The following is an 18,607-nucleotide window of genomic DNA, read 5'->3' on the forward strand; positions in this document are numbered from 1 at the left end:
AACTCAAAATGCTGACTTTGGCTTGAGGTAGTTTTAGGCACCTGCATATACATTCCTATGAAACAAGCCAAAATTAACTGGTGAGAAATGACTGTGTCAGAGAAGTCTGAAGGATCAGTCTTGGCAAGAGAGGGCAGAGCAATCAATCACAGAATCACTAACAGCAAATGGCATGAGAGGAAAAGGATAGATTGGTATCTACCCTCTGTTTTCCATGTTGGCAGTACAAGACAGGTCAACAAGGAGCTGTCATAAGAGGTGAGATCGCCACAAAGGGCATTTCCCTCTGCACAACTACTAAGCTTCTTGCTACATTAATCATGACTCCACAGAGAGAAGCATAGTGATGGTACCTCAAAGAATGCATAGAAAAAAAATGCAACAGGAGTTTAGTTCTAGGATGATACTGTAGAAACCCTACTGTAAATAGTTTTTCAGAATACATGAATTTACTCTGGGTATTTATTAACCTTCTCATGGTAAATAGTCAGCAAACAACTTGACATGCTAAAGAAGAATGCTTTCCTCTTAAAAATGGTTCCATATGCTTTAGTAGAGTCACTTTACTCCATGTTGAATAATTCTTAGGTTTAAAAAGAATCTTGTAGAGAAACACTAAAATTTTAGGTGAAAAGAGACTTTCTAATTTAAAAAGATTGCTAACTGTAATTACCATATCTCTGTGTTATGAAGGAAATTGCTATCATTACTAACAAAAAATAACACCTTGGCACTTACATCTTTTTCTTTTTGGAGGCTGTCTACTTTTTCTTTCAGTCGTTTGCATTCATAATCTAATTTATCAGCTTTCTTGGACTCTTCAGATAACCTGTTTTGTAGTTCAACTGCCTGTGAGAACAAGAATCATAATGTGTCTGCAAATGTTAAAACAAAATACGCAAGACAAAGTAGCCAGTTACCATGCACCATGAGTCATGTTGTAAAAAAGTGAAATAATACCAATAGGATATACTAAAAACTACTTTCATCAGTTGCTCTGTGTTTCAGCCAAATAAACAGCAAATATTAGATCATAGTACAAGCAAAAGACACAAAAACTGTCAATTATTTTCAGTACATCTAAATGAAGAATTTAAGTTCAAGCAACATTTATAGAAAGAAAAGCCATATAGTTTTATGGACCTAAGAGCTTAGGAAAAGCAGAAAAATTTCCCTGTATTCTGAGAAGCCTATTAAAAAGAAAAAAACAACTCTGAAGAAAATAAATTACCTACACACCTTTTGTTAACTTTATTTCATAAGCCTCACTCAGAATTCAACTACCAGTTTATGTGGCCAGGTAGTCTAATAGAAAGATTCATCCACAGGCTCACAAACAGTTTTCAGGGAGAAACGCTGCTAAAAAAGTCACCTGTATACTTTCAACTATAGGTCAGTAAAATTAAGTGAGCAGAAATCTGAAAGCTGAGCACTACGGGAGGCAAAATCTTCCCTTTTCAAAACTCTCAGCATTTATTATCAAAGAACATCAGTGAAGCTCATAATGCAGAGAGCATGGAAGCAAGTAAGCTCAATCAAGACTGAAGTGCAAACACAAAGGCGGAATGAAGACTCAGATAAAGACATACAGCTTCTTCTGAAGGAATTCGTAGGAAGGCTTTCTCATGGCTTTCAGATTACACAGGAAGAGATTTACTTTTATTGTGAAGCAAAGCAGTAGCCATATCTGCATTAAAACTGCCCAGTGGTTCTGCCTGCCTTTTGTTTTCAATGTGTACAGCTACCGAAAAATAACTACGAGGCCTAAAATATGCATGGTCTTAAGTCTTAGAGAAGGACTTTGTTGCTGTTGTTCTTAAATTAAAGGCTGTAAAAATAGCACAGGCCTACATTTTCTGACATTAAAAAATGAAAGTGCTAGATTTAAAAATAATTAAATTTTTCAGATGTGACATTAATCACTCAGCTATTAAAATAACTGCAGGTATTGAAAGAAATGTACAGGCCTTTCACCCGTGACTGTGCCTTCACTTGCAAAATATGTACATTTTCACCTCAACCAGGAAAATGTATTAATGTTTGTAATCACTCATGCTATGGTAATGGCATGTAAAAAAACATAGCAGAAAATACTGTCTAATTGTCTTGAATCTAATTGTCTTGTGAAGGTATAGAAAGATACACACTTTCATGGTACTGAAGGAGGCAAAAAAAATGAACAGCCATCACATTTACTAAGCATTACCTGCATGTGGAATGAGTAAAGCAGGAAATTTGCAACAAAGCAAAGCAAGACATACTGTTAAAAATATATCAGAATGCACATGCACAAAGAGGCTGAATTAAAATTACATAAAAATTATGCTGGATTCTTCACATTTCAATGCTTAATGCTGCAATAAATTTTGTTAGAAAAGGCTTCTGCTGCGTGCACTGGATATGCAATTTCCTTGCAAATTACTACAGGAGTTTGAATCAAGCACTTACACCTGCATAGCACAACGCTTGTAAGCCAAATAAATAACTCCTCTGACAGCACCATTGTGAGTGACGTTGGATCTTTCACACACGAGATGACACATTCCACTACAGGAGCACACTAGTGCTCAGCAGTGACATAACATCAAAATCCTTATCTCTCACTTAATTCTTCTAGCACAACTGAGGATTCTCAGAAAAACAATTTTGTGGCTCATAATTCACAGGTCTGAAAAGGAGTCCAGTCTTACAGACACTGACAACAAACACAGAGAGTTCATTTTGTGGCACTGTAGTTAAGTGAAGAAAATATCTGTCACAGGACATCTGAGACTTATTCCAGTCTCAATCAGCAGTTATGTACCAATCAACAGCTCCTCATATAGGAAATCCTACCCATAAAATACAGGGAACAATGAAGAAAAGGAGTACTTTTGTGGTACAAATTATGGGACTTTCCCTTTCAAAATCCTCATGGTGAAATAAGAAGAATCAGATGCAGACGTTGAGATTACATAACATTATCACATGCTTAGCTATTCAAGGGACTGAAATATTGGTTGCCCATAGACTTGGTACTACTCATGTGTGGAAGGCCACTGCTTTGCACACTTTTCCCTTATGATTATTTCATAATTTTTCTCGCCCAGGTTCTTTTTTAGTGGTAAAAGTATTTGGGCTGTATTTACAATTAGCCCACAGAGGCAGAAACTAGTTGTCTTAATAAATGAGATGGCAAAGTGCAGGGAAAAGAAGTCTATCAAGTCTTAGGGAAACACACTGGTCCTGGGCTTGCAATGTAGTGCTTGTTTCTGTGTTTCATTCCGCTGTAAGCTGACAAACACGGATCCCTGTGCTGTGACCACTTGATCAGACAGAAATACAGAGCAGGCACTGCTACTTTAATGAACCATGCTCTGTCTGGCCCTGTAACAAGAATGCCAGCATGATGTCATGTCCCTGTAACACAGAAGCAGAGAGAAGACTAAGCACATCGTCCACCTTTACAGAAACAGCATCACATGGCACTTTGATAAGCAGGAGGATAATCAGATGCCATTCACTCCAGAGAGCGTGCTGGTGACACATTTTGTACTCTGCTGAGTGCACATAAACAACAGGGATGACATGTGTCCTTCTCTCTTCTTAACTGAAAAAACTCAGACGTATAAAAAAATAGAATCTTAAAAAAAAAAAGGGGCTACTTAACCACAGGAATAATTAGCCCACCTGCAGTGTGTTCCTCACGGCTGGAAATTTTAAGTGAAAAATACATACTTTTTCTGAAAGAAGAGGCTAAAATTCAAGCCCTGCTACTGAATATAAGAATTATGAATAACTTTAGAAAAACCCCCTTACCACCTGTTGATTTTTTAAACGTAAGAAAGACTGTTTATTGGCAAACTAATATAAATTTGTAATAATGAAAACAATTGCAGGAAAGGAGGACAAAGGTAGTACCTACAAAACATGGAAGTCTTCTAAACAGAAGGAGCTAGTTTTTTCACAGTTTCTATTTTACTTTGAAGTATCAGCCATATTAGGAAGAGGAAGTGTTGAACAGTAAGTACTACTGCATGATGCTTCTCCTCACCTGTCTCTTGTATGTTTCCAGCTGACTGCGGGCTGCGTTAGCCTTCCTTAGTTCTTCCTCCAGACTCACAGTATTTTGCATGTACATTGTATTCTTCTCTTCCAAAAGCTTCACTTGACGCCGTAAATCACCCAGGTCTTCCAGTTTCTTCTTGTATGACTCTACCTGGCTTTCTAACTTGGCTACTTTATCAGAAGAATGCCTGAAGGAACAGATTTGTATTGAATTTGAACTCTGAAAACTAACAAAACTAACAAAATTAAATACTCCCTCACTAGTAGTTTGCTTTAATGCAGAAGACATTCTGAGACATAATGGGGAGAAAATAAAGCAATCACATCCTCTTATTACTAATGTTTTCACTTTTAAACTGTCTGCATTCCTCCCATACCTATTTGCCAACTCAAATTGCTGCTGATGGAGGCTCTTTCAGAAACTATTACTCTTCCTAATACAGCTTTCTTATCTGCTTCCAATCTTAAAACAGTAGTTAAAATAACTTCACTGTCTCTAATTTCCTTTCAATTCTAAATTATCTTCTATTCTGCATTTTAAAAGGGTAAAGAGGAAAACTATCTGGCCTTCAATTTATTTAATGAGAGCCAGGAATGAAATCCTAAAGATTCATCTCCTGATGAATTTATACTGGGTGACACAGAAATACCATAATAGTTTTGCAGTTTGAGTCCTTCTTAAAAAAAAAAAAAGAGAAAGGAAAAAAAAAAGAAATAGCAGGCTGTGTTTATAACTTTTCAGAGTTCTTCCCATCCATCTGCTGCACTGCCAGGACAGCAATTGCCTTCATCCCCTAACCACCCACACCTCTGCTACTAGTACTGTCCTCAGTTTAATTTCTGAACCAACCCATTTACGGATTCAATTTGATAAAAAATCCAGGCAATCTCCCACTGAATTGATGCATCAGTTTATGGGACATTGAGGCAAGTCAAATCTATAATCCCCAGTGACGTGTAGAGCCTCTCTCTTGGGAAAGGAATTACTCTTTGAATTCATGCCACCCACACAGATAGTTTATGGATTTTGTGCAGCCTGATGGGTTCATTTCTTATATAATTATAGAGGAGATGAAGACAGATAGCCTTGGTAGAAAGCTGCTGGTGAACTAGAAACAGCAATATTAAACTAAGCCTTGCTAGAGAGAATGGGTAACTGTTTGGAACAACCCATGGCAGCAAGGTGCCAATAGTGAAGGATTATGTTCCATAGTAAAAGTGGCTGTCCCATCCTATCAACCCCTGGCATCATCAAATCATGAGAATTTTGGGTGCTAAAATCCAGTGGCAATGTGAGCTGCAACAGATGTTCACAATAGCATTATACGATGAACCAAAAGCACCACCCAAAGTCTGAACAATGCAAACCCAGAAAAGGAAAGGGCATAGTGTCCAGATGAGAACAGATGCCCAAGTCAGGATGAAGGTGAGCAGCAAATACTCAATAGACCAGCAAGCGCCCTGCTAAAACCATCAGATTGTGTAGAGTTGCTAAATTGACTAATAGTTACTTATTAAGGTACACAATAAGCAACTATTTTACTTAAGCAGAACTGTGTATTGATCTGTGTACTAAAAACAAGAATCCAGAAGAACCCTGGCATAGAGAAAATGTTTCTATTTAAGTAGTTAAATTATTTAAACAAGAGGCAATATAAATTAAATACACAAATTAAAAGTTAGTAGTTTAAAAAGGGTTAATGGAACAGAGTTTACCTGAGTACATCTATCTCATCTTTCAAAGACTGAGCCTCCTCTGCCAATGTAGTAAGCTCTTCTGTTTGTTGTCTCAATTCTGCAATTTCCTTTTCTAGTTCTTCACAGCGTATCCGATAGTCATCTTTGGCAGCTTCTAATCTGTAAAAATGAAGAAAATGAGAAAATAAATTCTCATCTTGAGTCACAATTACCTTTCCTCATCATTATCCCCTGTAAAAATACATGAAATAGCCTTCTGGTGCAGTGAAGGAGAACAGTTCAATGTGCTTATTCAAAATGTAGAAGCAGATTGACTTTTTTGATGCTTCCAATTTGCTATCAGTCTTTCTGTTTGGAAAACCACAAGGTGATGTATGTTCCCGTAAAGATAATCCTGAGGGTTTTTTCTGTAGTAGTGGTTTTTCACAACAGAAGCTCAAGCAGAAATTTCCCACTCTTTTCATCTTGGAGTATATAGAGTTTGAACATTACATCTTTATCCTAAGATTTTGTTCAGCTGTCCAACTCCTATACACCTTCAACAACACTGATCTATCTCATTGTCAGATGTAGAGCTCTCACCAAAGTGGCTTTATTTATTTACTCATATAGAGTCTGTACATGCCCAACACATTTGAAAAAACAAGTTATTTAGTTGGCAAGTAAAGAACTCACACCAAAGCTGCTGGAGTGAACTGTTTGCATACTGCATATACAGGCAAAGTTCCCATAAAGCAGTCAGTGAACAAAGGGATAAGTAATAGAAACTTTGTCGAAGTATTTTGAATGAACTTGGAACATGAAGTTCTATTGTGATTTTAATTTGAAATAAAAACAAAAACAATTGAGAATGGAGAGATGGGCAGGAAGGAAAAAAACTTATTTTATCCATTAATTCAATGAGTCCAGAAATACTGTACAAGAAAGGAGACAAGAGAAACTGTTTAGGTCATCTAAATGACAAACAACAAAGATTTGGATCATTAGAGACTACAACTGTCAAAGGACAGACAAAGAGGCAAGTCTGCCAGCAAAACTGTTGTACCACACCAGGCACCAATTCAGCTGCACGTATGTCCTGCTTGATCAGGTAGAGCTGGAAGGAACACATAAAAATTGCCATTATAAACAGCATACCGGGAAGGAAGGGGAAGGAAGTAAGCAGACCAGGAATGAATCACATGTGTGAAAAGGGTTTAGAATGACCTTCAGAATGTAAAAGCAGAGTAACAGGCAGTGCAGATACTGAATACAGGGAGAAACAGTAATTCATATTAGACTCAGGGAGGAATCATTCTGAAGCACAGAGATGAATCAGAAGACATAAAAGAGGATGTTATCACTATGTTATTTTTTTACATGGCAGATGTATAGAATGAAGAAATCCAGCCACTAGCTGCTGTGAAAGAGAAATGCCAAAGGTTTTTCAAGAAACTGATGGGAAAGGGTACGTCAGAGTAAGCAGGAAAGAGGCTCAGAAAGGGGAAGTGAGAAAATGGCAAAACAGGCAAAAAAAAGCAAGTTACATGGCACCTATTAAAAGAATTAGAAAAGGGCAACAAGAAGAGGACAGCACAAGGAAAACTAGCAGTGTAAAGAAATACCATGGCTTTACTCATGAAAAAGAAGGTAAGTATGGCAAAGAAAATGAAAAGGTAATGGTGAAGTGAACCAGCTTTCCTCAGCAGAGTAGGCATACACAGCCTGGAAGCCACAGTCAAAAGTACCACGAAGGATATTTAAAAAGGGATTGTATTTCCACATGTTGAGGAAATGCAAATGAAGTGCAGAGCTCACATGTGGATAATCTCCACCTTTCAGGTATTAAACAGTTTGTTTTCAAATTCAGAGAAGGACATACTTTGCTATGTAATAATGCCACCTGTAGTACTGCCTGTAGCAGAGTTTCATCCAGAAATTCCTACACCTTAAAAATACAGTCAGAATAATTTGCATAAAGGAAAGCATACTACTTTTCATTCTTATTGATTTTGAAAACACAGCTGAAATGATTGCATGTTAACAATTTAAAATAACCCACAGAGAAGAGAGTGAGTGACATGTATACAGCATTTCAGCATTAAGCTGATGTCTTTTTTATGCTGGAGCTTGTAAAGAGGTAAATCATAATGTGTACATCTCTGTAAAAACTGTACCACTGTGGTTATACCATCCATTACACTAATTCATAGTTGCCAGCAGAATCAAAGGTATCTAAGTCACATCTATTGCCAGCTACAAACAATCTAAGCTTTTTTACCTGAATGTTTCCTCTTGGAGCTGTTCTAGTTGTGTCTGCAGCTGCAGGTGCCTACGACCTGCAGGGCTATTGGGATCTTCAATAGAATCAGACTGATTTAAACGTTCCATCAGAATCTGGTTCTCAGCAAGCAGGCTGCTCTTCTCTTCTTGAAGGGCTGCAACCTGTTGTAACAAAAGCATGGACCACAACAGCTGACCTACCCAGCCACAGAGAGAAATATTTTTTTGCGTGCATAACAAAGAAATCAACACAACCCACAAACGGAAACATGGAGGCTAAAATAATCACATTTCACAGGAATATACTGGATCATTTCACAGGTATTCTGCTGCTATGTGATGCAACCAACATATTGCAACACTAAAGGCAGATTTACCACACAGAAAATTTAAGTATTCTGTAACTTATATCACACAGGCCTTAAAAGTCTTTGTTATGACAGAAGATAACGTCACCATAATAAAGTCTGCATGCTTGCCTCACAAATAAATAAAACTAGCCCTCCACAGTAAGGGCCAACTGCAGGCAGGCCTGAAACAAGAACACAGTCCCAAAGATGACTCAGTTTCCACCAATGGTGTGGAAACAGGTAGTAGCCTAAGAACTTTAAGTGCTTCAGCTCAAACAACGGCTGAAACACAGATTCATGTATTAACCATGAGCACACAGATCAGCTTAATTAGTTTCAAGAGTTACTGAACTGCTTGGCAAAAAGCCTGAATGATACTCCCCAGTAGGGCTGCAATGGCAATGCTTTTCAGGGCTCCCTCTTCACACTCCTTCGAGATAAGCTATGACTAACTTAACAGCAAGACTTAGTCTAAACCCATACACAGCTGAAAAGCTTCAGTAAACTTCAGACTGAGATTTAATCTTAACCCAAACTGTTACAGCAGCAGAACTTGTATCAGTTCTGCATGGCAACAGTTGTACCACATAGCTCAGACCCTTCCTGCATAATGAAATAAAGTTTCACCAGTATGAATCACCTTAATAGTGGCAACATTGCATCAAGATAAAAAAACAGTGACATTAATTCTGTTAGCACAAGTGAAGCAAAATAATGACTGTGCCATTTTCATGGCCCTTTTAAAAATTGTTTCCATACGATACTACTTATATTCAGCTGACTAAAAGTTAACACACTTTTTTCCCCCTTTCAAAATTAGCATGATCACTACAGCAAACTTACCTGCATATCTAACTCATGACATCTCTGAGCAATTTCTTCTTTTGTAGCTAGTGCTTCATTTAATTCTTCTGTAGTTTTCTTTAGCTATCATAAACAACAAATATTAACATCATCACTCTCTGTGGTCCATTAAAAATATTCTGAACTACATGACTATAAAATTATTTTTACACTTAGATAATAATTTTTTTTAAAAAACTCCAGTCTTACAAAGAAAAAAAGCAGATATGACTGCTGTTTAGCTTATGTATTAGTAAAAAGTAAGTGTTCCTAGAAGTAATATTTGGCCTTACATTACAATTATCACACCTATTCTATGAATTGAGTGAAAAACTCTTGAAGAACTTGTGTCTGAAAAACTCGGCAAATCTCTACACTGCAAAAAAAATTGTCAATACCACTTTTCTTTACAAATTCAAAGACTGCATAATTTCAATTTTCAATCTAGTTTTGAAATACAGAAAGGACTGGAAGGTTGGATACAGGGAACGGACAATTAGGGTAAAATCTCTCTAGTAGAGGAAGTTACTCAGTGCACAACAGAATACAACTAACACGGCAGCAAAGAAGCCTTCCCTTCTAAAAAAAGGGCACTGAATCTTGGAAGCAGGTCAATATTCAGATATTTCCCTTCAAGGTTCAATATTCAAAGATATGTATCTTGCCAGTTTCCAAATGAACATAGTTAATAAAAATACAGCTACCAGAAAATTGGGTGATAAAACAGGTCTGCACATGTGATGCATATATATATATATATATATATATATATATATATATATATATGTGTACTACTATGTATGATGAAGTTTAAATGGGCTATCTCAAATGGCATCATCATATCTGGTATGTGCAAGTTTATTTCTCATGGGCCTGTTCACATACACAATTAATTTCATCTGCTAGAATTATCATATTTCTGCAGAGAAAGTATGATGGAGGAACACAGGGAACACCACCATACTTCTCAATGAGAAAAAAACTGATGAAGCAGGACAGTGCTAGCTTGAGGTTAAGCTACTAAAAAAACCAACTGGTTTTGCATATTCTTTAAATATATCATTCAGGGAAGGATTATATTTGAAAACTTCTCTTTTGTATTGCAGGACTCAAATTGACTGGGGAAGAAGAAACTCACACAAAAAGTTTTATTAAAATACTACACAATTTTTATCCTTCTTTCTCAGTACCTAAAGATTTGTACCAATATGTAGTTTTGCTTTATTATGTCATACAGCTAGACTGACTTTCCAAACTGATTTATTTTTCTCTTTTAAACACACAACAGGAGTAAACTCAATCTATAAAGCTAAAGGACTTAGTTTTCCACTCCTTACTTGACTTTCATACAAAACCCTTTCATGATTAAGGAGAAAAAAGACAGAGTTCTTAATACAGAAAAATGACTGGCCACTGATGTGCTATGATTGAAGGGAAAGAAGTATCTGGTTGTAGATACCTGTCGATCAAGGTCAACGTAAGCATCATTTCCAACAGAGACTGGAGACTCTTTACTCATCAACTGCAATTAGATTACACTGGATTAGAAAAAACAAGGATTTACTTTTATATTAAAACCTAAGCTTCAACAAAATACCAAGCTTATTTTTAGTATTGGGAATTTTAATCTGACTTCATTTGAAAGTTTTAAACTTTATTTTTATCTATAACATATTCAGAAACAAGAACAGAAAAAAATCTTCATGATTTATAATATTTAGACTGATACAAAAAAACCCTTACATCTCTTTTTCTTCTGAGAATACACATTCTTTATCTATGGTGAAGCCTACAGTATATCCCCCTAAATATTTCACTGAAGTGGCATTGGCATGATGGTAGATATCAACATATTATGAAGTTCACATCCATTTATTTAGTTCACCAAAGTCTGGTACACATCCTCAGTTAATAGTGCAAAACAAAGATGATGAAAATTCTGCTCAGGAGTTGTCTGTATTTTTCAAATTTATAAAGAAAGTCTGTAGAGTGGATTTCTGAAATGATTATTACAATTCCTTGTGTACTAACCTATTTTATTGCAGGAATAGCTGATGGTGGTTTTGGAATATTTAGAACAGTTCAAAAAAAAACCAAAACAAACAACAAACCCCCATCAAACCCTCAACATAAAACCCCAAATCAAACCTAAAAAACTGACTGATGTGCTTATTAAAAGAAAGATCAAGAGTTGGTAAGTTTTAAGAGCTCTCCAATTACATGATTCATGGAAGTTCCAGTCAAAAAGGTCCTAACCAAAATCAGGACAAGATTTTTTCCCCTAAGATTTCTTGTCCAGCCTGGTTACTCTCTCCCGAGACAGGGCTTTCTTTATTCCTTTCAGAAAACAGTGATTTTGCATTACTTTTCCATGGCAAAGTTTCAGGAGTACACAGCACAGAGCCTTCATTTCTTTTCAATCCTTTGTTTATACCACTGTGCACAAGCAAAAAAAAATCTCTGTTTGACATTTACATCATTCAAATATTTACACACTTTTATTTTTTTCCTTTCCCCATATCCTGCATTGGGATTTACCTGCCTAACTAATGCTTAAATTAATCTATCAGTCCTCAACAGTTCTCCTCAGACAATGACAATGTTTGCTGAATTTCTTCCATTTTGTCTACATCTTTAAAATGACAAACTACTCTAAGATGAAGCATTGCATGAAGTCCAGACTTCCTGTAACAATAATTAGGAACTGCCTAGCCTCAGAGTTGTCCCCTGAAAAAAGAAGTCACACCCTTTTCATTATCATATATAGTGGCATTACAAACTTGCCTTTAATTTAGGGCCCTAATCTCAGCTGATGATCTTTTAAACAAGAACTTCCAATCCCTGCCCTTCCTGCTCTGTGATGTTCTTACATGTTTAAATTACTGCATTTCACCAGCTACAGACAGCTAAAGGGATATCCCGTAGTAGCCAAACACTGAACTCCTCTCGCTATTTTGTATCCCCAAACTGTTTGCAAACACATTTTGGACATGTGTGTTTACAAACACACAGGCAAGTTCCACCCACTAAGCCTGAACTTTGCAGCTGGCACGTCCTATGCAGCCTGCAATGGTGTACACCAGCATGACTGTAACAGCCACCGCCCCTTTCTGGCCCTGGCACTACTTCCTCTCCAGAAAACCACCTTAACAGACTCGCCCAAGACAGAGTAAAAGAAACACAAGCAACCACACAACTCACTAGAGGCCACTGTGGTGTCACCACTTCCCATGAATTGCCCTGAAGGAAGCAGGCCAAGGTCAAGAATATAATCCCTTATTTTCTTCAATGACTTTTGTCATCTCTCCCAAAATATGCTGTTCTTGAGACTCCTTAGCAGAAAGGTCCAGAAAGAGGACATTACCTGTACCAGGATTAGGCAGTGGAGATACATGGTCTGGGTGTACCATGAATGTTACACAGAACTTGTGAATTTAACTCCATGAGGTGCATTAGGAAAGTCACAGGAAGTGTGCATGAGGCACTAAGGGCAAGTGCCACAGGAACACGTACAGATGACTGACTCAATGCAACAGGAGGCACCTTGTAATTCGATGGCCTGTGCTATGGTGGGAACGCTACAGATGAAATCTAAAGGACTGTTTTCTGTCCAGTAAGTAGCACAATCAGACACAGAACAGGAATGAGACTGACAGGTAACTCACAAATAACACAGGAATCCAAGGTAGAGCTAATGGGGCAAAGGAGTGCATCCACCTTTCCCCTACACATCTCCCTGTAGTCTGTAAAGGACAATGGTATATGCAAGATGGTACACGCTCTACTTCTAGATTGCCTCTACAGAGTTTCTCCTCATGTAACAGGAAACCCTTCACCATAAATAGCATAACCAGTAAACCACAACTCCACCCACCTACCCAAATTTCTTTCTCTTCTGTGTAATTTTCTGAAAATTTCAAGGAAAGTTTTACTCAATGCTGTGTCTTAGAATTCCATACAGATATCTTTGGCAATTCAAAGCACACACTACATCTTTCATCCACATAAAACAGATAAGGTAAGAGGCCCACCTAGTTTATTCTATTCTTCAGTATGTTTCTGATCAATCAGCATTCTCTGATATTACTGAAACTTAGAGGTCCAATATGTTTATTTAATCAGCTACCTGCTCAATGGCATATCAGCTCTTTCTACACTATTTATTACTAATCTGATTATACCAGTAGGTTGTTAATAATTTTTAATCAAATTTCCTTACTGTGTTCTGTATATATCTCCTTTACTTAAAAGCTCACATTCAGAAAAAAGTCATTAAATACTGCTGTACCTGTATTTCACATGCAACCTGCACGTGTGACATTAGAATACATGGTCTTGAGATGTATGGATCAATGCCAGGACTTTTGAGTTTAGAGGGGCAAATTTATTTCAATTCCATTTCAATTAAGAGAATAAACAGAAGAAGGAAGTGGCCTTCTCATTCTTCCTGAGTTTTCTTCAGGAGTAGACCACAGGTCTGAATTCACAATTTTGCAACACTGGAACTGGCCTTCAGTTCCAAACTACCATTTAGCATAGGTATAGTATTATCACCTATTTTCACATGTAACTTTGATGGAAGATGAAGTGTAGAAATTGCAAAAAAGGAAACAAAAATGAAGTGCCTGCAAAATCAAGCAATTGCATTAGGCCTCAACAGAAGGAGGAAAAACCTGCTTAGGAGCTTCCAACAGTGAAATAAACTAGCAACTAGCATTTATTGCCTAGTTCTTTTTTTGGGTTTATTTGATATAAAGAGGACAGTGGTGCAATAACCTGGACAACATGATAATTCTTATGATTATTTGTATAGTTTTATAAGAAGAGGTTGTCAGTCCCTGTTAATCCTCTACATCTATACTTTTTTCACACTCATAGCTCCAGCATGACATCTTACTTTATATAGGAGTAGCAGATCTACAAGTATTATTAAAATCTTCACTTTTTAACTGCCTTCCTTGTGAAATGTGAACAAGCTGTGTTATGGATACATAAAGATTAGGGAATGTGTACAACTATTACAAAATCTGCATGCACGAATAACCTGAATTATGAAAGCTTTTTCCCCCCTATGCATGATTTTGCAAATGCAGCTGCACCATGTAGTTGATGACTTTAACAGTCCAAACCCCCTGCTTTATCTGAAATGCTCCTTCTACAGTTGATACTATTTTACAAGCTCATTTAAGTGTCCACAAAACAATGTCAAAACCTGGCCTCTGTACTCAGGATCTTGTTCTTTTTTAAAACATCTTTATGTTTGTTTCTAAGAGTCAAGACCACATATAACACTGTATATCCTTTAAAGCAGCTGGACTTTCTTCCTCCTGTTGCTATCCAGTCTATCCTCCAGTCTATCTTTTTCAGACTCAATAAAATACTTTTATATCATCTCCTAACTATACAAAAACTACTTTCAATTCCAACAAGGTAAACCTTTAAACAGTCAGGACAAAACACAGGAGGGAAAAAAAACTCAAAAAAACAAACAATGGAAGAAACACAGTCAGTATTAACCCAGACAGTCAGCACCTTTTCCTGTGCACCCGAGGTAAGTTCTGACACTACGTCTAGTACTATTCTGCACAGACAACTGCCCGTGCCTTTATTCTTTCTCTTCTCGAAAATCGGGATAATCTTTACCAGCTTCCAGTTGACTGAGACCTCTTCAGACCCCAAGACCATTGAAGAGTAACAGAGGGAGGTCTCACTCTCAATATGTATCAAAGTCTGAGACGCTTTCTCACCTCTTAGTTAAGCACTTCAGGTTACAGTTATAAAAATGCAAAAATGTAAAATATCCCAAAACTCCAGCACCCTGGTGCTTGGCAGCACTGACTGGAAGATGATTTAGTATAACAATTCTTTTGATGGTCTGAGTATTTGGTATCGATATAAAATCAATCTGGTACACTTTAGGATTCACAGGGTGGGAAAGGTAAAGGAAAGGGAATGTAGTATCAGAAATATCTAGAAGTTTCAGTCTTCTAGATTTAAAGAAAAGTGGGACATTCAATCAGAGTTCTTGACATAAACAAAGATTTTTCTGATGAAAAAAACAGATATTTTTCACTGTAAAAAGATAAAATCTAAGCCCCCTATTTTCTTTACTTTCAACTATGTTTTTCCAAAGTAGAAAAAAGCATATAGGTGTAAAATACTGGAAGGCTGAACTTTTACACACTGTGGGCTTCCTTTCAGCATACCTCCTGAATGGCTGTCATCACAACGTGTTGAACTGATTCTTCCATCATCATTATGGTCTGGATGTACTCTGAAAATAAAAGCATGCTGAAATGTCACTGTTGAAATTCAAGTCAGAGAACGTAAGATCAGAAGCTGCATCCTTCCTACAAAACTAGATGCCATGGAGGACACTGAAATTCATAATCACCAGTCAAAACTGACCACAACAAACTCAACAGGATTTTATCAGAAGTCTGTTCAGACACAAATCAAGGCTTATTAGAACTCTTCCACAATGAAAAAAGTACATGCTTACCTTTTTTATTTTACTTTTGGCATCTCACAGTTCTGATATAACTACTTTTACTCCTTTTCTCACTTTTTTCCCCTAACTATTCAGGATCTTCAAGTACACGACCCATGCATAAGTTGTCCTTTTCCGTAAGTTTAAAAATACCATCCTGTCTTCTTACAGCACCCTCATTTCAAATTTTCATATCCGTTCTTGGTTTCTGTTCTTATTCCTGTGCTATAACACAAATTGAGCCCCTTACATTTTTTCACTCCTCAGCTATGTGTAGGTATGAGTTACACCCCAGGTACCTTGTGAGATGACAGAGCAGTCAGAAGGACAAACTCTGACATTTAGACTAAGGCAAGTAGTTAAAGACTTGCCTAGTATCATATGGTCTCCAGTCAGATAGGATCTCCTTTACACATGACTTGTATTCTTTTAATGATGTGGCCAAAAGATATTGGGGAAAAGTCACCTCTAAGTGGTTAGTTACCTGATGCCAACTCTCAGTACAGGTACGTAAAACGAGACTGTTCGGATATTGCAAACATGTACATTTTTAATGTCCAATCTGAGAGAGTAAAGGAACCACAAGATATACTTCCCACTTGAGGATGACAAATAGTCACCAAAGGGAAGGAAGATACTTTTGCATAAAAGAGATAGGACAGGAGAGTTAATAAACTAGAGCTGTGTATGTACTCATGGAAGAACATTCCCTCTATTTTAATTAATAGGATAGCCAGACCGTCTCCTGATTAAGAGAATAAAAGTAATTTCAGAAGGTGAAGCTAAAGTGATTTAGTCACCTGAGAAAACTAGAAGGGGAAACTAATGATAAACATTAGGATACACCAACAAGGAGAAAGACAACAGGTCCAAAACTCTGGCTGCCATCAAAACCAAAGTGAGTTAAATCAGAAGAGACATATATGTGATACAACTGTAATGTAAATACAGTAAAAACAGTCTTATTTTCCCACATGTGTATTTTTTGTATACACATGACTATGTTTCCTGTTTTAAGTGTTTAAAACAAATGTTTGCAGTTGCTCTGTTACCTTAGGCTGGCTTGAATTAAGTGTAACTTGAGGTAACTGGGTAACAATACACAGCCTGAACCCAAGGAAAGTTTAGAGCATGTGATGTGGCACACTCTGACAAACACCTTCATTGCTCATCACATCCTCTGCGGCACCTTCAAGGAAAACACTCTGTCTCTGTTGTACTCGTGCGAGTCAGAATGACAGTCAGTGCCATGGGGGCAGAGAGGTAGAAGTCTTTCAGCAACTGCTCAAGTGTTATTTGTTATTCAATCACCTGGCAGATGCCTGAAATGACATTTGGATGACCTTATGGTAACATGCTGTCTCTTCAGCAGCTGCCCAGAAGGGGATGGCTGCCAGCAATACTTTTTACTATTTGTCAACCCCACATAAACATCTCAGAAACTACAGCATCCCAGATCACACAAGACATATCTTCAGACAGGTAGTTGGGATAATGACCAAAATGCATTCCGAAAATCAAGAATCGTAATTTTCCATGCTTAACTGTCCTGATCTACCTCTTAAATATTTAAAAAGAATTTTCCTTTGTAGAGTGATTTTTTAGCTCAGAAAACTCAAATTGAAAATACGTATGTTGGAAGCAAAATCAAGTCCACAGTCTGAGCTCTGAAACCAGTGAAGAAGTTGTTTCAAACTAGTTGTAACAAAACAACATATACTATCTGTAGGGCAAAATAATATCACCATTGAAAAAAATTACATTTGTCTCTGACAGAAACATGGAAAATAGAATTTTTCCCCTAAGTATTTACATCACAAGCAAGAAAACGGTTTCAAAATTTATTACCTTGCTTCTGTTCACAATTCACAGCACATCCCAAAATAAGCTGAAGCATTCTCCCAAGCTCTGCAGCATCAGCATGCTCTCCAATCAGGTTAACATCAGGAAGGGTGAAGTCATTTATCTGTTGCCCCAGAATCTGTGTAAAGACACAGTATATGCATGGCTGTATCTCTGCACATATACCAACCCATACATTTCATACAAAGATGATTCAGAATCAACATGAGCAATCGCTATTACTTTAGCGGAGTTTTAAATCCACTTTTAAAAGAAAGTAAATTGCTTAACATCCAAATATTAGATCATACTGTTTGACACAAATAATATTGGCAAGAAGCCCAACATGACTGTGTCAACTTAGAAGCAACTACTACCTACATACTCAGCAAGATTGTTTTCTTCAGTAAGGTAACAAAAGCAGGCCAGCACTTAACAACAAATAATAATAATGATTTTTTTAAGCATTCCATTAAAAAAATTCACCTCTTGTAGCATAAAATAGTATATACATATATACATTTCTTACTACTATAAAGTCAGGAAATTAAATATTTTACCTATACAATACATATGTCTAACACTGAAAGGTGACAAATACAAGCAAAAAACTCAGACCCCTACGCCTTGCACTTTTAGCAAATTTGAGGGTATCTTGCAAGTCTCATAGCAAAGAAAGGTGTTCCATGGAAGAGAATCTGAGTTAGTATTATGGTGATATGTAATTCAACAGCCCACATGCAGAAAGAAAGAAAAAACCCACAAAACAAAAGCCCATGTGAGTCACAATTAGTGTTATCTGATTTATCACTAAGGATCTACGTTAATGATTGTCAGTAGAAGGAATTAAGCAATTCTGCAAAATTGCTCTTTATTGAACAGAGGGCTGAAAATATGAATATGAAATTTGGAATTAAGCACATCTGTGACACATAAATTGCAGATAAAAAAAAAGTAACTTCTTAAACAGGGTGCAATAGGGAAACAGTTACTATAGAGGGAATCAGTCATTTGCTGCTTGCCCTTTTTTGTGTAATACTCAAGAAAAACAGAAATCAGGTAAAGGTATTTTTAA

General features: G+C 36.9%; 1 protein-coding gene across 5 annotated transcripts in view; it reads right to left on the bottom strand.

The window, feature by feature from the left end:
* The window catches only part of HOOK3 (hook microtubule tethering protein 3), a 95,991-nt gene that overhangs the window by 32,055 nt on the left and 45,329 nt on the right, over positions 1-18,607 (bottom strand). For 4 of the 5 annotated variants that reach the window (XM_071581402.1, XM_071581405.1, XM_071581403.1 and 1 more), the window contains 8 exons: positions 17,539-17,671; positions 15,407-15,474; positions 10,660-10,722; positions 9,201-9,284; positions 8,006-8,169; positions 5,764-5,904; positions 4,034-4,235; positions 739-849 (listed from right to left, as the gene is read on the bottom strand). In XM_071581402.1, coding sequence (XP_071437503.1) covers positions 739-849; positions 4,034-4,235; positions 5,764-5,904; positions 8,006-8,169; positions 9,201-9,284; positions 10,660-10,722; positions 15,407-15,474; positions 17,539-17,671 — 966 coding nt within the window. The remainder of the gene's footprint in view (positions 1-738; positions 850-4,033; positions 4,236-5,763; positions 5,905-8,005; positions 8,170-9,200; positions 9,285-10,659; positions 10,723-15,406; positions 15,475-17,538; positions 17,672-18,607) is intronic. The other variant, XM_071581404.1, reaches the window with a different exon arrangement.

Source organism: Pithys albifrons, chromosome Z, assembly GCF_047495875.1.
Source record: "Pithys albifrons albifrons isolate INPA30051 chromosome Z, PitAlb_v1, whole genome shotgun sequence".
Classification (NCBI taxonomy): Eukaryota; Metazoa; Chordata; class Aves; order Passeriformes; family Thamnophilidae; genus Pithys; species Pithys albifrons.